Source organism: Aspergillus brunneoviolaceus (genome assembly GCF_003184695.1).
Source record: "Aspergillus brunneoviolaceus CBS 621.78 unplaced genomic scaffold BO95scaffold_46, whole genome shotgun sequence".
NCBI lineage: Eukaryota > Fungi > Ascomycota > Eurotiomycetes > Eurotiales > Aspergillaceae > Aspergillus > Aspergillus brunneoviolaceus.
Genome location: NW_020290776.1, coordinates 170,009 through 192,902, shown reverse-complemented (window position 1 = coordinate 192,902; position 22,894 = coordinate 170,009). Strand labels below are relative to the sequence as shown.

Below are 22,894 nucleotides of genomic sequence, written 5' to 3'. Positions count from 1 at the left end.
GGTAAAGAACCCACTCAGTCTTAGTGTTTCCCCGACCCTGGTGGGCACTGGGCACTGTTGTTCTTCCTCGATCGCCCCATCATTCTCTCTTTTCCCTCCCTCTCTCCCCTACCCACCCTCTGTTTGTACAATATCAGCTCTGTGGGGTACTTCATCTCAATCGTTCCCTTATACCTACACTCGAAAAATATTATTAAACTCAATTGACTGCATGGTCCGCGCACAATGACCGTGACTCGCTCCCAAACGGGAAAAACCCCCAAGTAAGTGATTTGTTTTGCGCAAGGGTGAAAATCTCCCAACAAGGAATTCGACTGCCTGCGCAGTCTAATTACTTCAAACCCCCCCTCTCTTTCCCTTCGCTTTGACTTCACCTGCGCGCAGAATACCTTCACGGCCACTTTGAGCTCACAGTTGGATCAATGGCTAGGAAAATGGAGCGTCCTGGCTTCATCGAGACCCCCGGTCGCCGAGTTACCCGCAGCAGCGTTGCGCCATCCGACGACACTTCCGATTCAGCAGCAGATGCTTCAGGACAAGCCAAGTCATCGTCTCGAAAGCGCTCGTCTCCCAAGGTTAAGATCGAGCAGACCTCGGAGGAAGAGACAAACACGCCCGCGACCAGTGGACACGCCGCCATTTCGAACGGCAAGAAGCCACGCATCATTGATGGCTGGGAGGAGGGCAAGGACCCCAAGGTCGATCACAGCGGACATTTCGAGTTTGGCGGGTCTTTGGGTGTATTGTGTATGATGATCGGATTTCCGATGCTGATGGAATACATGTGGCTCGGTGCCACCTATTACGATGGCAAACCGCCGCTTCCTGAGCCGGGCCAGAGCATCCCTGAGTTCTTCGCGCATCTTGGTAACTTACTCTATGCGGGTGCTTTCCCGTCTTTGAAAGCATGGACGATATATTGGGTATTTTTCATCTTTGAGGGGGCTTGCTACGTGCTTCTCCCTGGTATCACCGTCATGGGTCGTCCTCTGCCGCACCTCGGAGGAAAGCAGCTCCCTTATTACTGTTCCGCTGTCTGGTCCTTCTACACGACAATCGCCTTGGCTTTATTGCTCCACTTCACCGGCATTTTCAAGCTTCACACGATCATCGATGAATTCGGACCTCTCATGAACGTGGCCATTCTCTCTGGTTTCATTGTTTCCTTCGTCGCGTACTTTTCAGCGTTGGCTCGAGGCGCAGAGCACCGTATGACTGGGTATCCCATTTATGATTTCTTCATGGGTGCCGAGCTTAACCCTAGAATGTTTGGTATTCTGGACTTCAAGATGTTCTTCGAAGTCCGCCTGCCATGGTATATCCTTCTGTTCGTCACTATGGGTGCAGCTGCCAGACAATATGAAACCTACGGATATGTATCTGGGGAGGTCGGCTTTCTTCTCATGGCTCATTTCCTTTACGCCAACGCCTGCTCAAAGGGCGAGGAGTGTATCGTTTCTACATGGTGAGTTTTCGGTTCGGGACGCTGTCGGCATATCAGGCTAATGAGGAATCAGGGATATGTACTATGAGAAATGGGGTTTCATGCTAATCTTCTGGAACCTTGCCGGAGTGCCTCTGAGCTATTGCCACTGTACCATCTACCTTGCCAACCACGATCCCGCTACCTATCGCTGGAACCGGCCTTTCCTGATTTTCCTCTACGTCGCGTACCTCTTTGTGTACTGGGTCTGGGATACGACCAACAGCCAGAAGAACCGCTACCGCCAGCAGGAGCGTGGTACTTTGGTGTTTCGCAAGACTTTCCCTCAACTCCCTTGGCAAACACTGAAGAACCCCAAGACCATCACAGCTGAGGACGGTTCGAAGATCCTCGTTGATGGGTGGTGTAAGTCTCGTAGCGGAACCCCGACCTGAGTTTCAATTCATGCTGACCTTTCACAGACGGGAAGGCGCGCAAGATCCACTACACCTGCGACCTGTATTTCGCATTGAACTGGGGCTTGATCACCGGCTTCAACAGCCCTTTCCCATGGTTTTACCCCGTCTTCTTTGCATGTATGATCAGCCACCGCGCACTGCGCGATATTCAACGCTGTCGGAACAAGTATGGCGAGGCGTGGAGAGAGTATGAGAGACAGGTTCCCTACCTGTTCATTCCTGTAAGTTTGCCTTAGCAGATCTCTCTCTTTTACATGGAACATCAACTTATCAGGCGAATTAGTACGTCTTCTAAATGACTTCATGCGCTGGAAATCTCCATCGGTACATGGACCATCTCTTTGCAAGGCCGACCTGCGCCGACAAAGATGATCTTGTCAACTCTTCGGCCTTGGCTCTTCTTGTGAGCTCTATTAATACACTCTTGTAATCATCATTCCCGGCCTAATCCTGGAAACTCCACTTTGTCACTGGCTGCTACCCAGCGTGGCAAATCAGATTCCTGATGGGCTTGCCGTGTAGGCTCTATCTTTCTGGCTTGTCTTATTTCTACTTCCATGAAAATTATACAATTCCTGTACATTATTAGAAAGTTTGTTCTTGGTTGTTTCCGCTTTTGCCATTTTATGATCATCTATGTGGCTTACGGCCTTCTTCGAGCTATTCACCTGTGTTTTTTCAAGATACCAATGTACATTCTAGTGCATTCTAAGCCACCTTAACATGACTGACCGGTGCACATATGCACTGTAGCACTAATCTTGAAATTGGACTGATAGTATGCGGATCACATGACCCTACCCCTCCCCTCCAGGCTTATCGGTCGGCGATCAGTCCGGAGCTGCAACCCCGCCGAGCTAGCTATTTATTCAGCTGCTGGAGTCTTGCTCGGACGAAGATTGAAATCAATCAGAAGGCAATTGACATCCCATTTCGAGTATCTGCAACCACTCTTTCATCATGTTGATTCAAGAATCCTACCACGATGTGCCTACCACGGCGGACGGCAGTGGGACCATGCGTATGTTATAGAACTCGCGCAACCAACGTTGATATTCGGCTTCCACCGATTGGAAGGAGCTTTTCCATAATATCGAACCTGAAAACTGAGGGCGCGGATGCTAACATGTACCCTGTCAGGTATTTACGTCTATCATCCCACCATTCCAGGATATCCCAAAGCACGGTTCCCGGGCGTGGTAGTATTCAGTGAGATCTATCAAGGTATAATCCCCCCACTTCATCGAACCCACTGCAGCTCAGAGCAACATTACCTACCGTTGAGCTGATCTCTTGTTCCACTGTATTTGAGCCCAACCCGTTGACATGAGTTCTTAAAATCAGTTACCGGCCCCGTGGCGCGCTTCGCCCGTCAGATCGCCGGTCAGGGCTATATCTGCGCCGCCCCCTCTAGCTACCACGAATTCACCGGTCCGGAAGCCCTTGAGTATAATGCCGAGGATACCGACAAGGGCAATGAGTGGAAGATCAGCAAGGTAACAGCAGTTTTGACATAGGATTGAGAGATTGTGCGCATGCTAAATCCCGGCGACCACAGAAAATCGCTGCCTACGACGAAGACGCCTCTCTCTGTGTGGACTACCTCCTGTCACTGCCCACTTGCAACGGACGTGTGGGCGCAACAGGTATGTGCCTGGGTGGCCATCTGGCATATCGGTGTGCGCTGGATAGCCGGGTGAAGGCGGCAGTGTGCTATTTTGCAACCGACATCCATAGCCACACGCTTGGGAAGGGGAAGAGTGATGACAGTTTGGCTCGCGCCGGAGATATCAAGGGAGAGTTGACTATGGTGAGTTCTTGTCTTCCTTCGAGTCTTTGAGGAGAAAGGGGGGGGGGGGGGAGTGAGTACAAGCATAGTCACTGACGTTGATGCAGATTTTTGGTAAAAACGACAATCATGTCCCTCCGGAGGGAAGGGACCTGATCCGCAAAACACTTCATGAGAAGGGGGTCTTGTTTAGCTTTTATGAGGTGGCCTGGGCGCAGCGTAAGTTTTACCTCCATCCCCCCTATCATGGTTTCTAGGTTTGGTGCCGAAGGGTGTTGCCAACGCTAATGTCAACAGATGCTTTCATCCGGGACGAGCTCAGCAAGGGACGTTATGACCCTGCTATTACCAAGGTGTGCTTTGAGATATTGCTCGAGTTGTTTGGACGGACTCTCAAGCTGGATTTGGGGGAGCATGATGGGAAGGAGTTGGAAATTGAGGATGTTTGCTAGTGGGCGCGATTCTTCAGAACGAACAGTTGCGTTGGCGTCAATTACATAAAGGCTCCAGCACCACGCCTCTTGCCGTAGTATAAACATCTAGCACCGCTGGGGTGAGTTGTCATGCAGTGTACTGCTCAACCTACTTTCACTCTATTTGAGACGTAGAAAATCATCTGTCTGTACTTCTGACAGGTAATTTGCTCTTACTTTGCAGCTTTGATCATCAAGTAAGGTCCTGAAAACATCTAGTGGTGTCTACGCAAGGGAGCGCAGGAGCCTGGGGAACCCGAGCCAACTGACGATCGGCCTATGGGAGACAGCCCCGAACAACCACGAGTTCGTGCCGTCGCTGTGGAAGTGTGGATTGTCCGTCGGCGAGGATGCATGAACAAATGTATGTAATCAATGAGAGATGCATGATTGGGGTCGATTCATCTGAGACATTGAGACAAGGAAGGGAGCTCGGGTAGCTCTGTCGATCGTCATGATCGTGAACATTATCAGTTAGCCTAGGTTGATAATGATGATGGAGTACCTACTCATCAAATTGTGGCTGGGGCGGGATGGCGGTGAAATCATCCCGACGTGCCATGCTCCATGCCATGCCATACCATCAACATTCGCCAGCACTTCTACTCCGTCCTCCGCCCGTACTAAGAAGAAAATAGCAAAAGAATGCTGCCTGTCAACGCTAATCGGGCTATTGCCAGAAATCTGGCCAGCGTCATCATTCTCCATGAGGGGAAAGCTGGGACTAAAATAGAAGTGGGATTGGGGGAAGCCGTGGGTATTGCCCTCGTCATCCATGGTCAGCCCAGGGCGACCCTCTCTTTGTTTTTTTTTTTGTTTTTTCCCCCACTTTTTGATATCAACCAAGTGAGCCACCCGATTGTTTTTGATGGAATCAAACCACAAAGAAGGAAGAGAAAGAGAGGGAAAGGGGCAAAAATCCGAAAGCAATTCTCTTGATTATTCATATGGTAGCAAAATCTTGAGTCCTCATCCGCTGGAGGCTATTTTCTGGGGAAGCTGGACGGACCGCAGTAACAACAGTAGCAACAATTCATGTTTTAGTGAGGTTTTGGTTCCTGGATTTGCTGCAGGGTTTTCTCCTCTCCTCTTGTTGGTCAATTCTCATTTAGTCCTTGTTCTTTGCCCCCTCCACATCCCCCAACGGTGGTTCTTCCGGCCGGATTCTGGGCTGTCTTTTCCACTCAGGGCTGACCATTCGTTGTTATTTGCTGGATGCCGTCTTGTGAGTCTCTCCATCACGCTTTTAGCCCCGGGCTAAACCCAGAACCCCGTTCCTCGCTCTAATCTCTCTAATCCTCTCTCGACTCTCGAGTCTAGCCTACTCATAGTTTAGTCTACTCTAGTCTCTCGTCTTCCATGTCTCGTCTGTTTCCCTGGATCATGGACATGGACATGGACAATTGATTGACTGGTTGCTTGATTGATCACGACAAAGTACGAAGGTGCTGTCTGTACCTAACCTACCTTCCTACCTACCTACCTACCTACCTACCTCAATATCACTAGTTACACCTCTTGCGGCCTTGCCTTCGTTCTCACCATTCTCCCTCTCTCCCTCTCTCCCTCTCTCCCTCTCCTCTCTCTCCCTCCTTCTCTCCCTCGTTGTCTCTCTCTCCCTGTCTATCCCCTCATCACCATCATCTTCATCGTCCTTCTTCTTAGCCGCCGCCGCATTTCTCCTCTACATACGGACAACGATTCTCCTTCTCTCGCTCGTCCTCGTCAGCATCGCCAGCTTCTCACCCACCTTCACCACCTTCACGACTTCCCAGTCCTTCGATACTGATCCATCACTCTTCCATATTTCCGCTCCCCCCACGTCTTAATCCACGGCTTAATCAGCACCGGTGTTTGACATATACGCTGACTGCCTGACTCTCTCCATCGCTCTTTTGCATTCTGCCAATCATCATTTCCAGAATTGTTTCTGATTCTTCACATCTTTCGCTCCTCCATCTCTGTCGCTTTTCTTCAGTCCGGTCTCTGTCCGAGCTGCTGCACGACTAATTGCCAACCCAACGTGTCCGCCATCCCGTGTCTAATCCGGCGACTACCTAATTTAATTCGTCTGCCGCCAACTCTCTCTTCAGGCTTTATCTTTGTTTTTCTTCCTTTTTTTTTTTGCTTTTCATTATCTCCAAGCGGGACGATCTCTCGATCGACAAGGCTCTCATAATCCTAATCTTGACTTTCGCATCTCTTGAACAGCGATCTGCGGCGGAGCTATCGTGACCGACGTGGGTCCAGGCAGGGAAAACCAGCTAATTCAGTCACCACTGCCATCATCATTACCTCTCGAAACACCACTTTTTATTCTTCGCTGCTCCTCACCACCTAACCGCTGTCGCATGTTGCTGAGCCCATATTAATCATGGGTTCGACGCAATTTGGCAATTTCAACGTGGGTTCACAATTGAGCTGCACCTCGAGCTTGAACTGACCGTGGCCGATTTGCACGTGTAGGACTTTTGTCGCGATTCCACCTTACCAGTCTGCAATGTATGTAATCCCTCTCACCATGTCTCACTCGGACCTCGGAATATCGCTAACCATAGCCATCTTCCAGCTATTTGTGTCAAATAATCAACCTCCAAACAAAGCTTACGGTGGATGTGTACTCAAGGGCATTGAGCTCAGTGGTGACCGATATCTCAGCAATTTGGGTATGGCATGATAGTCGAGAGGGAAAGTTGATCTCAACTGACGTAGCAACAGGTTCAATTCTCCTGGCATTCATCTCCATCCTGACGACACTTTTTCTGCTATTCAGATCTGACCGCAAACGAGCCGCAGTTGGGAGAAGGTACGCAATAAGAACAAATTGGGATATTGGGGACCAGATGGGGAACTAATTGGAGCAGGGAGATTCAACTATTCTTGTTTGGCTTTCTCATCATCGAAATCTGCGAGATCTTCTCCGTGGGTGGATTCCCTCTGGACGGTGCGGTCCGAAAGGTTAGTTTGCCCAACTTGTCCGCGACGCTCGGCGCCTTATCCATTTATCGTACAGGGTTTCTCGGCGGTACATATTGCTGCTATTACTGCGACATGCTGGATTCTTCTGCTGAATGCTCTGGTGGGCTTCCAATTCCTTGACGACGGCACGCCCGCTTCGATTGGCTTGATTGTCGCCTCTGGTCTTGTCCTCTTCATCGGCACGGGGTATATTGCCTTGGATACGGCTTTCGACTGGACAGGCGAATTCGCAACTACCTCCTCGAACCACTATCGCAACATTGCCCTTTATGTGCTGTACCAGCTCTTCCCGCTTGTTTGTCTCGTCTTGTTCTATGTGTTCGAAGTTATCCTGGTGGTGCGAATTCTTGGCGAATTCCGGCCGTTGAGTATGTTCCTCCCCACTTGTTGTATACTTCATGATTCTGACTTGGCTGCAGTCTATTTGACGGCTGCCGCACTCCTATTCGCCATTGGCCAGATCTTCCAATACGTGATTAGCGTTCATCTGTGCGAAGCATCTAGCGGGAAAATCAATGGTGCGCTGTTCGAGACTCTGTTCACTTTACTGGCAGTAGTCACTGTGTGGTTCTTCTGGAGCAGCATCACGGAGGATGACTGGCCCATGCCGATGTCAACCCCTGGAGGCTACCATTAAACCAAGGGAACCCTATCAGGATCTCCTTCATGTCTTTGCGACCATCACGCACATCTTGTTTCCATGTTTCTTCTCTACGATCCTTGCACATATAGTGCCTCAATACCCATTTGGATTTTGTTCTCGGTCCTCGCGTCGCATCTGCAATTGCGTCTTGCGATGAAGGCCCGTATGTTTACCACGTTCTGTGTGATACCTATTTCACCTTATGTTTGATGATGTTCTGCTAATGTGTCTCGGTGTGAGTTATGTTCTAACGATGACTTACCGCGGCGAGTGAGCCCGAAGGATCACCGTCGGCTATATTTACTGCCTTCCTGTCTCCGTGTCTTTTCACCTTGCATTAGATACCTATTTGTATTGTAATTAGTCGATTTGATTTTCAATAGGACGTACGCAGGAGACGTCGAGTCACATGATTCCAGTCTTGGTCAATCTAGGTCATTCGTTGATCCCTGTACGTGTCACCACTTCTGAAGACCTGTGAAAAATTTGCTCGTGTCCCAGATTACCCTAGGTATGACCAAAGTACCCCATTCTGGAAAGGAAACGCATACATCAAACTTCTCATCTTTCCAAATGACTGCGTCGGGGCACTTGCGGGGCGCCTTTGAGATTCCATATCATCAGGATTGACTCCTAAGAATAAGAAATAGGAATAAACTTCAATATATGCTATGTACAAATTGGATCAGAATCACCCACGCCTCATCCACTATCATTTCGCCGAATCCCTGGTTAGATAATTCTTCATACTCAAAAGGCGATCTTTTCTCCTTCGCAAGAACTCGTAGCGAACCTGCAGCGTACAGCATAGAGCGCATCAAAGGTTGAAACGATGGAAACCGCCTCTCTGGGTCTGACTCATGCCTATGAGTTCAAGCAAGCTCTCCTTCTATCGCTCCCCACGAATTATAGGACTAAGGATCTCGAAGTGATCACCGGCCGGTATATATGTAGACAGGGGCAAGTGACACGACACCAACCACCCAATATAATTTTTTTGTTTTCCCCTGATCAAAAACCACCCCGCATCCGCAAATACCACTTAGAGCCTCACCTTGACATCCACGCACGGCAAGGTCCACTCCCTCCGGCCCAAAAGACTGCGCACCCACTCCATGCCAATCCCCGTCCATTCCTGCGGTACACCCACCTCGGCCGATTGGTTCAGGGCGAGCCGCCGCTGCGCCTCATCGATGACGGCCCCGGAGAGTGTCTTGGCGGTTGAGGTCACCGTCTCCAGGAGATACTCGGCTAGGGTCTCGTTGGCGGGACTGACCGGGCATGAGGTGGGCGCGACGGCGGCGGCGGCGGGGGTGGTGTAGCGCGGACTGAACCAGTCGCCGCGGAGGTCGAAGAAACATCTGTCGGACCAGTGGCAGGAGGAGATGAAGAGGATGAGGAGCAGGGCGGAGCAGTAGATGCACGGTCGGTGGAGGATGTAGGTCAGGGTAACGAAGGAGATGATGAAGAGGGGGGAGGCGTTGGTGGGGATGAAGAAGAGGGGAAGCCAGCTAGATTCAGAGGTTATCAGTATGATGAGAAGGTAAAATGCATGAGAAAGAGCCAAGGTTGAGCGAGCGGTGTGGGTGAATGATGATGTGGATGGCATAGAGGTGGGCGCCTTACCTCCGCAAACAAAACATGGTGAATGAGGTGGTTTATGGAGAGTGTAGTCGGCTGTTCAGATCAGACGGTGAACGGATGAAATCAGTGGCGAACAGGAGTGTCCTGCGAAGAGTTCCGTAGAGAGGTGGGAGTAGAGTAACGGGAAGGAGTCTCAAGGTGATTGAATAAGATCATCTCATTGAGAGTGCGCATTCATGATCTCCGTGTGTGGTGTGACTGGGAATGGAGGGAGGTTTTGAATTGTTGGATATTGCTGAGGTAGTTGGTTTGTGTTCATCATCTTCTATCATCATTCCGGGAGTTCACAGCCATGAGATAGTCTTGCGGTTCGTTACCAATTACCGTCATTGTGTAATCTTACGGTTATTTCTGCATGAGCCACCCTTCCTCCACCGCCACAATTACCACCAGCTCATCTTCTTCCCGCTTACCTCCAATTCTCGCTTCCTCCGAGCTTTTTCCTCTCTCTTTCCTCTTCTCTTTCCTTCACTTCTTCTTTTCTCTCTTCCTCTCTTCCTCCTCCTCTTCTCTTCTCCCCCTTCATTCTCGTCACATGTACAATAGTCCGTCCTTTGCCTTTTTAACTTTCTCCTTCTCCTTCTCCTTCTCCTTCTCCTTCTCCTTCTTGTTTTGTTCCATTTAGCTTGCATTCTTTAATTGATTGCGCTGAGTCCGGGTTGTTCTCTTCACACCCGCTCTCACTCTCTCTTGCTTTGTTGGCTCTCGAAAGAGAGCTACTTCTGATCTACCTCGGAGCTTGAATTTTCTTTGGAGGTCGCCCTCATTGATTGGCGAGCGACAGAAATGTCCACCCCCAACGATCTTCAGGCCCTCTTGGCCAGCATCAGGCCCCGCCCCTCGCCCTCGGGCACCCCTGCTCATGATGCTCCCATGCCGCCGTATCCCATGCAGTATCAGCAGGGTTACCGCTCGCAGCATCCGCAGCAGCACCAGCCGCAGTACGATGGCCAGGGCTACCCTCACCCGCAGCTGCAGCAACAGCAGCAGCTCCAGCAGCAGCAGCTCCATGGTTATCGTCACCCGTCGGTTTCGTCGAATATTCACAGTCCATCTCCTTCCGTGAATACTCCTCCACACCACGGCTCGGATATCCTTAGTCCTAATGTTCCGACTCCCCGTGGCGATATGTTTTTTCATCAACCCCCGCCGCCTCAGCAGCAGCATCAGCAACATTACCAGTCCTTGCCTCATAACCCCGACCGTGCGGTGAATCTGCTGAACTTGCTCAAGTTCAACCAGCCTACCGCTCCTTCCGCCCCCCAGCAACAGCAGGCTCCGGTTCCTGGCGCTGAACAGTCCACTTACCTACAGCCTCGTGCTGCTGGCCTGGAGGAGCAGTCGAAGGCCCACGCGAGAAATATTTCCGCCTCTGATTTGGTTGCGTCGCTCTTTGGTGGCCAGGGACAAGGTGCTGCGGCCGCTCCGGCTAGGCCTTCGGGCTCCATCTCCGGTCCAGCTGGTGCTGGCACGGGCGAGAGCTCTGCGTCTGCCGGTCCGACCGCTGAGAACACGCAGGAGATGTTGCTGCGTCTTCTGAACCGTCCCAAGTCTAGCCAGGACGTTTCCGACGGGCCTGTCAAGGCCGTTTCTCAGTCTCCCTCGATCGTTGCGTCCCAAACGTCTCCTGTTCCTGAAGCGGAGCTGGGCAACATCCTCAAGTCTCCCACTGAAGAACTGGAGGAGCCCTTGATGTCCCCGGACGAGGCTGGACCTTCCACGCTTGACAAACCTGCTGCGGGCAAGGATTCGATGTTCACCTATGTCAACCCGTTTGAGCAGCTGGCTGCCGCATCTCCCCGCAAGGTCACTCCGCAAGCCAAGCCTCGGAGCGAGAGTCCAGCTATTGAGATCATGAAAAGCAAGAAGATCACCATCGCCACTAAGGTTGAACCTTCTTCGGCTTCAGAGGCTGTTGAGACCCCACAGACCGAAGGCCCCAAATCGCCTATTTTGGCTGAAGAGCAGAGAGATGCCGTTAACTCTGTTGTTGAGCGTCTTGTTGATGAGATTGGTCGTGAAATTGACAACGCCACCAACAAATCAACTGAGGAGAAAGTCACCCAGCTCGCTGCTGCCCAGGAGGACAGCACTCAGGCTGTGTTGTCTTCCATCGCCAGTCACCTCCAGGAGACGGCTGCCGAAGCAAAGCTTGAGGGCGGCGTAGATCGGAATTCGATTGAGGGCACCGCCACTCCCGCTGCTGTGAAGGAGACTTCCAATAATAGCAGCGGTGATGCTCTGGCGGACAGCTGGGAGAGTGCTGAAGATAGTGCTGAAAAGGAAGAAGAACGCATTGTTTCTGTGCACAACTTCCCCCTCAAGCCGTTCATCTCTATTATCGTCAAAGCTCATTCAGGGAAGCTTGCAACCCTCCGCGATGACGGTATCATGGATATCGCTCGGCTCAAGAAGGATTTTGATCAGCTGGATCGCTCCTTGACCTCCGCAACTTCGGACTACATTGTGTATGCGCTGGCGAAGAACGGCGGTATGCGTATTATCCGTCAGGATGATGGAAGTGACAAGCAAATCTTCCGTTCTACCCGCGACCGCGTCTTTAATGTTGCAGTATGCACGTCGCAGACTGCTACTGGTCGTACCACTGAGGAGCAGGCCATTCTGGGAATCGGCGTCAGTGGAACCGTGTACTGGGCGTTGATTTCTCGCGCAGACAAGGACCTTTTCGAGCTCGACGCCCTTGAGAGCGAGAGCCTCATCTTCCCCCCTTTCCCGGCTTCGGACGAGAACACTTCGGGTGGCCAGCTGAAAACGCGGGCCAAACGGAGCTCTCGCCATCCTGGGTTCTTCGCTATCGGCCGTGGCAAGAATATTTACGTGGTCTCCCCTCAGGCCGCTATGAATTCTAGCTACGGTGTGTCTGGACCTCAGCGCGTCGTTAACACGGAGAAGTTCTTCAAAGAACGTGCTCTGAAGATCTCGACCGGCAAGGCTGGCAAGGATTTTATGTTCAGCGATGATGACACAGTCATTGCCTCCCTTGACAAGACGGGTCGCCTCCGTTTCTGGGACATCCGCGAGGTGGCTAACAACCCAGGGTTCTTTGGCTCCGGACCCAATCCGGCTGAGGTTCGGGTGCCCTTGAATACGTTCGTCACGGGCTCTCCCGCAGAAAAGTCGTGGCCAACCTCCGTCCTCTTCATCGACAAGCTGCGTCCTTATGTTAAGTCGATGGCGCTTCGTTACGTTCTGGTGGGCTTGAAGCAAAACCACACCCTGCAGCTCTGGGATATTGGGCTGGGTAAGGCTGTGCAGGAGCTCAAGTTCCCTCACGAGAACGAATCGGACGCCATTTGCAGTGTCGCCTACCATCCCGCATCTGGCATCATTGTTGTTGGTCACCCAACTCGCAACTCCATTTACTTTGTTCACCTCTCTGCGCCTCGGTACAACCTGCAGGCGATGTCGCAGGCTTCCTTCATCAAGCGCTCCGGAGAGAAGGACAGCAGCATTCCCAAGCCTGAGTCTACCGCTTGCATGAGTGGCATCCGCGAAATCTCCTTTGCCTCCAAGGGCCAGCTGCGAAGCTTGGATCTCCTCCCTATCACCAAATCGGCTGGAGATGAGAGTGGTTTGTTTGAGCTGTACGTCATGCACTCGCGTGGAGTCACATGCTTGAACATAAAGAAGGAAGATTTGGGATGGACCACCGACAACAAGATTGTCCGTCCTGTCAATGCTTTGGAGGAAGGGTTCATCGATATCGCTGAGCTGCAGACCTTCCCCACGTACGTGGCAGACGAACCATCGGTCAATGGTGATGCGGCTCCAACTCCCACCAAGCCGGCGGCTAAGGAGATCATCAAGAAGATGCCTGAGCTCAACACCGAAGCTGCTGCTGGAGCTGGTCCCAGTACCTCTCGCGTGCAGTCACCAACCAAGGCACCTGCTAAGAAAAAGGATGAGCCATTTGACACTATGTCTACCATCAATGGTGTCGACAAGGCTGAGAAGAAAAAAAAGAAGAAGAGTGCTGTCGCAGGCATGAGTGAGCCGACCGCAAAGGGCAAGGAGCCCCTGCTCTCAAATGACGGCCCGTCTAGTGAAGTTCCTGCTCCCACGCAAGGTGTCGCGGACAATGAGCCAGCCGTTGAAGAAGCCCCTGTCAACTCAAGCGCTCCTCAGGCAGTGCCTCTTGCTTCTCCTGTGGCTTCCGGCGCTGGTTCCGGCGACTCGGCTGCTATTCTAAACAAACATCTAGAGGTGCTGCAGAACGGCGTATCCTCGGAGTTCACAAAAAGCCTTGGTCGCGAATTGGAGGGACTTTACACCCGCTTCGACGAGGAGCGCCGCAACTGGGATGCGGCCTCGGCAGCCAAACAGGATCAGGTCTTGCGTCTTGTTTCAAGTACTCTTTCAGACAACGTTGAGAAGAACCTTGCACGCATTGTCTCTACCAGCATCAAGTCAGAGGTTGTGCCTGCTCTGACTGATCTTACTGCCACAGTCGTTGGTAAGCAGCTCAACGGTGTTTTGTCGCAGCAGCTGGGATCTGTAGTCCCTCGTGAGGTGCGCCAAGCTCTCCCAGAGGCGGTTACTCGTGCCATGCAGCAGCCCGATTTGATGGGAGTCCTGTCGGAGGCGGTGGGCCAGAAGCTCGCTCCCCGTGTGGAAAGCGAGATTTCGAAGGCCATGCAGAACACAATCACCCCAGCCATTGAGACCGTTGCCATGCAGACTGCAGACAAGGTTGTTGGTAGTATGGAGAAGCAGATGCAGGCCCAGTTGAAGCAATTCGAAGCCCAACGCCAGGGCGATGCTGCCAAGATCGAGCAGCTCACTTCGCTTGTTCGTGGACTGTCTGACACGGTAGCCACGCTTGCTGCGGCACAGACCGGCTTGCAGAATGGGGTTGTCAAGCTTACCCATGCCTTGGCCACCAAGGAGAATGTGGTTGAGCGGCAGCAACAGCAGCAACAGCGGCCGCCCGCTTCCGCTCGTAGCGCCTCTGTTGACACAAGAACTCCCGAGCAGATTGAGCTGCAGGAGATTGCGCAATTGATGAGCCAAGGTCACTTCGAGGAGGGATCAGTCAAGGTTGGTTCCCTGTATTATCCAATCATTTCAGTATGCTAACGGCAGTAGTGGCTGCAATCAACTCAGCAAGCGGACCTGTTTGACAACCTTTTTGTTCGCATGAACCCGTCTTACCTGACTAGTTTGTCACCCATCGTAGCCCTGTCTGTAGGTGTTGCTGTGACTTCCTCGTTGCAGACCAACCCTATGGAGCGCTTGACTTGGCTGGAGGTAGTTTTGCAAACGGTGAACCCAATGGTATATTTCCAAGAAAGCTAGATTTATCTTCTACGCTAACATTCTCATTAGGACCCTGACATCCGTGAAGTCGCTCCTAAGATCATGGACATCCTTATCCAACGATTGGAAGCACTCTACATGTCGGTGGCCGAGACCTCGCCGCACGATCCCATCATCCGAAAGATCGCACCACTGTCGCGCCGCGCCAGGCTTCTGCGAGGTTAAAGCTTCTCTCATGAAAAGTTGATCGACCAAGTCTACTGGTTCTAATGAATAATGCAGTCTTTATGGGGATATTGACTTAAGAGAAATTGGGAGATTCTAATGGGTTGCATCACAACATGATTGCTTTTACGGGATGGCTACTTTATTTGGTTTAGCAATGAAAATGCATGAGCAATGATGAGGATGGTAGTTTCATTACTTGGTATCTAGTTCGATCCGCCTAGTGGGACGAATGATGAGGCATCACAGCTCCGAATTAATATGCTCTTTTCCATGGTTGAATCTCTTATCTAATGATTATGACTCTTGCGATATACAATTCCTAGATGACGAGGTACGTCTGGCCATAACTAAATCGTCTTACCAATCTGATCACGTGGACATCGAGCACTGGCCCCGGGTAAGGGACGCCCTTGGCTTCCCAGTCATCCTTCACGCCTGATAGAAGTGCAATCCCAATGTCTCGCAAACTCTTTGTCTTAAAAGATGGGGGGCTACCTCGAACGAAGACAGCATAGTTAGATTTACTTCCAAGTCGCGCCTGGGCCTACGACTCCCTCTCTCGGGGCAATTTCAAACTACATTTTGGAAGACTTCCTCTGTGAATTCATCTATGCAGTCCACCACACGTAACACAATTTACCCGATGGATAGACCTTGAACGAAGAAAGGACATTGCTAACGATACAAACACCAAACTTCAAAGTTACGCAGTCTAAACCCCAGGGATATACGACCCCAACAAACATCAAAATAGCCCCGTCCGGGCTGCAACCACAGTTCAATCGTCCAAGGAACAGTCTAATCCACCTCCTCAACGTGGACTGTCCGGATTCTGCCCTTCATGTACCTTTCTCTCTCCAATGCGCGAATCTCCAGAATTGTCTTTGAGTCCGCCAGGGTCCAAGTACCATTCTCCCTCTTCCCTTTCAGGGGAGCACAGGGCCAGCTCCAGCCGCGCAGCTTGCGACCATTGATCGATTCGTGGATGTATTCCCCGGTGAAGTCGCCTTCCTCACCCTTGGGGTTATATCCGAGCGGCGTCCGGTGCGAGGTGCCCCCGAATACGCCCTCTAGCGTGCGGACCAGACTCGCCGTGTCGGACTTGCCCTGACTGGTCGCCCACGGAGCGAGGTCGCTCTCCGCCACCCGCGGGGGCACGTCAAAGAGATACTCGTCGATATCGAAGCTCAGCTGGCCGTCCTTCATACACTGAGCGATCATCCACGCCAGGGAGATGTTCGCCAGGTGGGGATCCTTCCCGCCGCCCCCGACGTCGGTGTGGACGCCGGAAAACCAGACCTGGAGAAGCTCCTGGCCGGGGTTCGGGCGCGGCACATGCCAGAGGATCGGGGAGTAGGCGGTGCGCTCTTCGTCCAGCGCCAGAGCGTGGAAGGCATATTTGACGTTCGGGAGCAAGTAGGTATTCCGGAGTTCCAGGCGCTCGCCCAGGTCCTTGCCGAGCCAGGCCTTCTGGAACCCCACCGTGTCCCAGACGCCGATGATCTTGACGGTGAAGGGCGGCAGCTCCTCCCGGAACCCCAGCCGGCGTCGTTCCTCGGGCGTGTAGTCGGGGACCTGCTTCTCGTAGAAGTCGTCGTACACGTTGGTGAAGTTGTCCATGCCGCGGTGCGTGAGCAGTCCCCAGCGGCAGACGAGTCCCGCGATCGCGCGCGCGGTGTAGGCGCCACGGGAGAAGCCGAAAAAGAAGATTTCGTCGCCCTCGGTGTAGTTGTCGGTCAGGAAGCCGTATGCCGCACGGACGTTGGCGCTCACGCCTAGTCCGGTGACACCTGGTGACCGAAACACAACCCTTGTCAGTGGGAGGCCAACAATTGAGTAGGGGTAGGTATTGATTATGGCGAGATAATTAAGGCGGCAACTGGGCTGACATACCGCCCATATATTTGTCACCTAGGCCGGTGCCAACCCCCTTTTGATAGTAGACTATCTGCGGGACTTCTTTCCTGACACCGTTCTCTTCCACGATCGCTGTCTGACTGAGTGTTCGACTCAACCGGGTCACGTTGGACGGTGGGTCCGCAGAGTCGGCTGTGGAGTCCTGCCAGGTTCCTAGAGGTGTGCATTAGCGACCAGATTGCATGGCATTCAAGGTACACAGGTGACTTCAAACCATCGCAGCAGACAATGAGCCGTTTGTAGGAACTGCGCTCGAGGCGTGTCATTTTGTATATATACAGATAGTGGTTATATGCCGTAAGATATATGGGACTATTTCTCGAGAAAGGGCGGTTTTCGAGAACCACGATGCCTTGTCAAAGTTCCTGAAAGGGGTCCATTATGGCTTGGGATAGTGCTTATATTTATATCGATTTAGTTCATCTGACAGGCGTGCTCTCGGCGACGGAGTCCATTCGTCAGCATTGGCGCTCAGCTCAGCCGCTACACGTCTGTATTGAGATAAAACTTTGTTCTCAGCCCTGTGGCCACTTTCGAGGAGGCTCATCAGCCAGTCTTCGTCCGATGGCTTCTGTGACGAGCGATCAGTGTTCGGGAATACGAGTAGCGAAAGGCCGCCCTGCCATGGTGATTTGGCCGAGCTGAAGGTTTATATCCGAGATAGATACGGAACATCATTGAGATTGAAGTGGGATGAACTCAGAGAGACAACGGTGGGCCATATTGATTGCTTGATTGTTGTTTGTCAAGAGAGTCGAGTCGCAAAGGCGGCGGCGTGGGGGGAAGCCAGAAGGCATGCATGCACTAAACCAGATCGACTCCGCAAGCAAACGGAAAGCAATCAACAACAACTTCTCCAGCCACAGCCCAGACTTTCAAAGCCTCAACAACAACAACACGAGGCTGACCAGATGCTCAGGAACAGAGGCTCATCAGGCCTCCCCCGCATTCAGCTACAAGGCATCACGCGCAGAGTAAGCGAGGTGACACTCTATGCCTCTCGAAGTCAATCCCCCGTATTCGTGCAGCTCTTCAGTTTGTTGATGTCCGGCTTGCTCAGCACATCACTCGGCCTTCACCATCGACGTTCTGCACTTGTGCAAGTGAATTGGGTGTTGGCTAACGCCAAGATGAACCATTTGGTCCTGTAGCTGCCAAGGCTACGGTCGCTGTTCTGTAGCGCCGTCCAACCGACTTCAACAGCGCTGCCTCCGACAGTCTTTGCGCGAGGCTGCTCATCCCTGTTCGATTAGAGAGTCACCTGCGGCTCTGAATCCCATGCTATTGCACGGATTGATGAGCTAAATCCACGGGTTTGAGACGAGACTCTGTGGCTCAGACGAACGAGAGATGGCATGCGATGTCAAATGATAGATACTGAAGGATAGTCCTCAGATGAAATGTCTTCATTGATCTGGTCTGGTCTACGGTATAACAACATCCTTACCTGTATGTTTCCATCCCCCATCACCTCCCCTTGTGAACAAGATGCTCCCCTTATTTGGCTCCGATTTGTGACTCACCTCACACTTATATTATACGCTAACTATTCTACATTCTATAATGACTCGTCAACTAAGCAAACATGACTATAACTAGGCAATCTTTACTGTTCCGATGGCCAACAAGAACTAAACCAGAGATGGAAATTCAGTCGACCAGTGCACACTTGTGCAATTCATAGGCAATCCCGAACAATCAATCTCCGCACAAATAGGCATCTGCCAACGGAATACTGCCAGCTCAATCTCATCCCCGCATTCGCAGCCTAGCCACTTAGTTCTATCAGCCTCCGCAAGTCTGTGGTTGGTGGCCCGGTCGAATTTCACTGCGCCAAGCCCCATGTTTCTCCTGCAGGCCCTCGTATTCGATCGGCTAGTTGCTCTAGCGAGTCAGGCCTCTTCCTTGGCCAGAGACCTTTTTTTGTCGGGATCCCTCCGCTCATTGCCTTAATAGACCCGGCCATGGCCTGTGCCAAGAGGAACCGTCGATTGAGATGGCCGCCCACCACTTCAGCCGGTCCCTGACCTTAGACCCTGAATATTTGCCCGATCGTTCTCCGCAGAAACCCCGATATGGCAAATTGGGGTTGGAGGAGGATTTAAACCAAATCCCCTTCCCAGGTCCTTCCCAGGGTGACGATAATTGAACCGTTTTCCTACCACGCAAACATCATGGCTTTCTCTACGGGAGCTTGGCTTGCCATTGCAGCGACGTTATCTCAAGTGGTGGTGTCGAAGCAGGCCGGATACTTCGACTCGTCCGATTGTGTGGCCCCATCGGCGCTTGAATCGTGCTACGATGATGCATCCGATTATTACGCTCAGTGCATAACTAATAACTGTGCTGGTGGCTCGGATGAATGCTACAAAGCGTGCGGGGGTGATGTGGCCTGCATGCAGAGCCAATGTCCCAATCTGGGCATTGATTGTATCAATGTGTGTGGTTGTGTGAAAGCATCCCGCGAAATTGACTGCGCGGCTTCTGCTTGTTGGAATCAGGTATGTGGCAGACAATCTCATGCATCTCAAGCATCCAAGACTGACTGAAGGGGGTGGGGTCCGGGGAATGGATAGGTTTACTCGTGCGAGTACCAGAAAACAATTGAAGACTTGATCGATCTATGTCCCTCCGTGAACATCACTCAGCTCCCTTTTTGGCCGCCTCCCGACGACGCCCCCGCTGGTTGTTCATGCAACATAGGCAAGGTCGATCAGCGGGAGTTGTTGATTGCGGACCATATGACCACGTGCGCGAACAATATGACGAACCTCGATCAACTAACAAGCGCGGAGGACATCGCCGACTACGCGCGAGCTTGTACTTGCTGTGGGAAAAGTGCTATCATCTCCACGTGAGTTGTCCTCTTCTCTCTACCCTATCGCCGAGTGAAAAGGCGGGATCGCTGACAGTATCTAGGATATGGGGCGTGTGTCCCAACACGCAGCCGGCATTGTTAGGTGCAGATACCTGGTACAACGCCGTGATTGCTCATGATTGGGACATTTGTGGACCCTATCTTGAGAATTATGACTGTGCGGGAGCGCTGGGCTATGGTGCCTCGTCGGCTGGTAACACCACTCAATTCTACAAACCTGGAGACCTACCTGCGAACGGGACCGAAACGCTGTCAAATACTGGGGGTGTCATCTCCACCCCCATTAGTGGAAGTACCTTCACCTGGACGTTGGGCACAGTCCCCCACCCTGTTACCGCAATGGCAGCTACAGCTACAGCAACGGCGAATAGTGGGAAGTCGGGCAGCACCGCAACTGGGGCGGCGGCGGCGGCGACTACGAAATCGGAGTCGGCAGCAAGGTACACCAGTGCGCCGATTATGGCTGTGTCTGGGGTCGTTGCGTTCACCTTGGCGTTATTAAAGGTCGCCTAAGCCAGGCTATCAATCCAGCCCTTCTGGATAGCCAGTTTCGGTCTTGTAAATCACTAGAAGCGACCATACTTTCAGTCCTGTGTATATGCTATAGCCAATAACAAAAGCCGCGTCTTTCTCATGTCCAGGCCAAGATAGGCGGTGCTTATCAAGTTGGGAATCTGAAGAATCCCTTGGGGGTTGTCACTGTAAGCTCAAGCACTGCGATCCGCGGGCATCTTCCAGCTGTTGATAATTGCGGTGGCTCAGACAAGGACATTGCAAGCTTCAATGAACTCTGCAGGTGAATTGCTCATTTGACGCGGTATGCATAACTATCCACTCGGGTATGTTCTCCTGAACAGGAGATTTTCACATGAACACAATGGCTCTGGGAGAGGGTGTCGAGCACGACCGCTAAATCAGCGATCTTATTTCCTCAGTAGGAGGTAAATTGTCTTTCTCCGCAGCTGTCAAATGCACATCTCTTTGTTGGTTCTGAGACTGGCCGATAAGTTTCGTTCTGATCAAGTGCTAGTTACAGTGTAAGAAATCTATCGCAATCTCTACGCCAGAACAAAGGCATTGCTGAATCACCAACTCCCAGAACAAAGACAATGACGGAGATTCACCTGACAGTGGTTCTTGTTTATCTACACTTGGGTCAGTCTGAAGGTAGATCAATGGATATATAGTCATAAGAAGCAATAATGTCGCTTGGACTATCTCTTCGGGATTTCCCTGTGAGCTGCAAGTATTGGGCCTCTGTCTACTCCAGCGCTATCAAATAATGGAAGACCCGAGTAATGACGAATATTGGTGGGGTGCAACCGTCAGGGCAGCTGAGGATATGAATCCAGTGGAAAGCTTGGACTGTATGTACTACCATGGCCCTGAGTATCCACAGTATCCAGCCATTGTGTTGGAGGATGATCGCCAGTGGCGCTCGCTTCAGCTGGCGAGATTGCCAGCAGAGATATTCCTGGAGTGCTTTGAGCATATGACCAATCGAGAACTGGCTAATCTCAGCCAGACTTGCAAGTATCTGTACTTGATGCTTCGTTCACTGCTCCGGAAGAAAGCCCGGCAGTTTGCACTGGCGACCCTGGATGAGTACCGAGAGCTGCTCTGGATCGATCGAAACGGCCGGGCCCTCTACAAAGACTGGCAGACGGACCTATGCTCCATTCCCTTCCGTGAGCCCGTCTTCGAGGCTGTTGCGGCTGGGGATTACTCTCTTGTTGAGTGTTATTTGCGCGCCGGCGTGAGTCCAAATGCCTACGGGCTGGAGGGCTGGCCCTTGCTGCCCTGGGCCGCCCGCAGTGGCCGGTTGGAGATAGCGCAGCTGCTGCTGGACCATCCTGCCATTGATGTTGGGCTCGTGGCCTGCGATGAGCAACTATTCCCCGATTGCAGTCCACTTCCATTGGACATTCTGTGCAACCGCCACTACCACTGGAGCTACCATTCGGAGAGATATCTTCGCCTGCTAGACTCTGTCGTTCGCTCGCTCCTAGACAAAGGAGCGACATTCGAACACTTCAACGCCTTCCAGTATATCAGCGCCAGTCCGCATCGACTCCGGTTCATGGAGGCGGCGATGGAGAATGGTTCCGATCTCCAGGCCGTGGTCATTGGCATGCGGCGGACGACCTGGTATCACCACCACGAGTCCCCTGCAAAGTTCGCCGCTTGCCAGCCGGACTCGCAATACCTTGAGCTCGTCGTGCGCGTGGCGCCCGAGATCCTGGGTAACGTAGGGAGGGGTTGGCAGAAAATCGGCGGATGCCGGCGGCCGGCGACGTTTAGGAGGAGGGATTGGAAGAAGTTGCTACGGTAGCTTCAGCGGACCTACAGCCTTGTTCCCAGGAGAGACTTCCGCCGCTGCTAGAAGCGACGCAAGGAACCCGTGGGTTCCGTATCCTAGAGCGAAAGCTGCGTTTGTGGGTGCTTATATGTTAGAAATGAAAGTAATGAATGTGCTCTTGGCACTATATATATTGAATAATTGGCAAGTCTGTGTTTTTTAGGAAGTGTATGTCAGGTGTTTGAGTATTGTGTATTATGTACCCGGGGGGGTTTGGCTGGTAGTGGCAGATACTTTGAGGTTGGGGTTGGGGTTGGTGTCTGTTGTGCAGTACAAACAGCCAGCTGGACCGAGATTTGCCCTAATTGAATACTGTGAAAATAGGTTTTGAGATATAGTGCACAGCTACCGCTAATTCTTCAACAGCGAGGCCTGCTGGCCCAATGGTAAGGCGCTTGACTACGAATCAAGAGATTGCAGGTTCGAGCCCTGCGTAGGTCATTACTTTTTTTACTTTGCTCATACATCATCCATGCCTCCTTGATAATACCTCTGGGAACGTGTTTTTGGGTACAATGTCGGGCAATCTATCATGGGGTCCCTACGAATATTAATCAACGTCATGGTGGGCTTTCCACCGGACAATAAGATGGACGTATTCTTCTCGGGTGATCACGTATGAGTAGGAAGCACTTTTTCTTTTTCTTTTTATACTTATCTCTCGATCTGCGCTGTGCGTACCATTCGATTGCCCTCTTTGAGTGTGTACGATCGATCGATCTCAGGGTCGCGGATATATGTCGCCGGTATGCACTGGGTAAATTGTGGCCCTGCGGATAAGGTCAGTGCCGTGGTGTTGATCTGG

General features: G+C 51.9%; 7 protein-coding genes and 1 non-coding gene across 8 annotated transcripts; 6 read left to right on the top strand and 2 right to left on the bottom strand.

Annotated features, from left to right (window-relative positions):
• Window positions 1-225: 225 nt before the first annotated feature.
• erg4 (c-24(28) sterol reductase) lies at window positions 226-4,143 on the top strand (the record flags this gene model as incomplete). The annotated part of the gene is made up of 10 exons (XM_025582757.1): window positions 226-263; window positions 431-1,465; window positions 1,518-1,849; window positions 1,906-2,127; window positions 2,876-2,927; window positions 3,014-3,126; window positions 3,247-3,398; window positions 3,461-3,712; window positions 3,799-3,910; window positions 3,989-4,143. 10 exons carry the CDS (start codon window positions 226-228, stop codon window positions 4,141-4,143), a joined length of 2,463 nt encoding a protein of 820 aa, XP_025440782.1.
• A 2,395-nt stretch (window positions 4,144-6,538) lies between these two features.
• Window positions 6,539-7,780, top strand: BO95DRAFT_366549 (chitin synthase export chaperone; the record flags this gene model as incomplete). Its single annotated transcript, XM_025582752.1, has 7 exons — window positions 6,539-6,568; window positions 6,631-6,666; window positions 6,734-6,830; window positions 6,883-6,970; window positions 7,026-7,122; window positions 7,178-7,511; window positions 7,563-7,780. The coding sequence occupies 7 exons, from the start codon at window positions 6,539-6,541 to the stop codon at window positions 7,778-7,780; spliced, it is 900 nt and encodes a 299-aa protein (XP_025440781.1).
• Window positions 7,781-8,438: 658 nt separating this feature from the next.
• Window positions 8,439-9,690, bottom strand: BO95DRAFT_444357 (uncharacterized protein). The gene is made up of 2 exons (XM_025586866.1): window positions 9,413-9,690; window positions 8,439-9,297 (listed from the first exon to the last, which is right to left on the bottom strand). The coding sequence occupies exons 1-2, from the start codon at window positions 9,427-9,429 to the stop codon at window positions 8,829-8,831; spliced, it is 486 nt and encodes a 161-aa protein (XP_025440780.1). The 5' UTR covers window positions 9,430-9,690; the 3' UTR covers window positions 8,439-8,828.
• A 138-nt stretch (window positions 9,691-9,828) lies between these two features.
• On the top strand, window positions 9,829-15,236 carry BO95DRAFT_444356 (uncharacterized protein). Its single transcript, XM_025586865.1, has 3 exons — window positions 9,829-14,488; window positions 14,537-14,725; window positions 14,777-15,236. Exons 1-3 carry the CDS (start codon window positions 10,217-10,219, stop codon window positions 14,930-14,932), a joined length of 4,617 nt encoding a protein of 1,538 aa, XP_025440779.1. The 5' UTR covers window positions 9,829-10,216; the 3' UTR covers window positions 14,933-15,236.
• A 318-nt stretch (window positions 15,237-15,554) lies between these two features.
• BO95DRAFT_392499 (T6SS phospholipase effector Tle1-like catalytic domain-containing protein) lies at window positions 15,555-17,276 on the bottom strand. The gene is made up of 3 exons (XM_025583649.1): window positions 17,067-17,276; window positions 16,829-17,005; window positions 15,555-16,725 (listed from the first exon to the last, which is right to left on the bottom strand). The coding sequence occupies exons 1-3, from the start codon at window positions 17,116-17,118 to the stop codon at window positions 15,734-15,736; spliced, it is 1,221 nt and encodes a 406-aa protein (XP_025440778.1). The 5' UTR covers window positions 17,119-17,276; the 3' UTR covers window positions 15,555-15,733.
• Window positions 17,277-19,026: 1,750 nt separating this feature from the next.
• Window positions 19,027-20,243, top strand: BO95DRAFT_465163 (uncharacterized protein; the record flags this gene model as incomplete). The annotated part of the gene is made up of 3 exons (XM_025589118.1): window positions 19,027-19,353; window positions 19,429-19,706; window positions 19,772-20,243. The coding sequence occupies 3 exons, from the start codon at window positions 19,027-19,029 to the stop codon at window positions 20,241-20,243; spliced, it is 1,077 nt and encodes a 358-aa protein (XP_025440777.1).
• Window positions 20,244-20,627: 384 nt separating this feature from the next.
• BO95DRAFT_499807 (uncharacterized protein) lies at window positions 20,628-22,334 on the top strand. The gene has a single exon (XM_025590962.1). It carries the CDS (start codon window positions 21,013-21,015, stop codon window positions 22,060-22,062), a length of 1,050 nt encoding a protein of 349 aa, XP_025440776.1. The 5' UTR covers window positions 20,628-21,012; the 3' UTR covers window positions 22,063-22,334.
• Window positions 22,335-22,458: 124 nt separating this feature from the next.
• On the top strand, window positions 22,459-22,530 carry BO95DRAFT_t204. Its single transcript has one exon. It is a non-coding gene; the product is annotated as a tRNA-Arg (tRNA).
• Window positions 22,531-22,894: the final 364 nt, after the last annotated feature.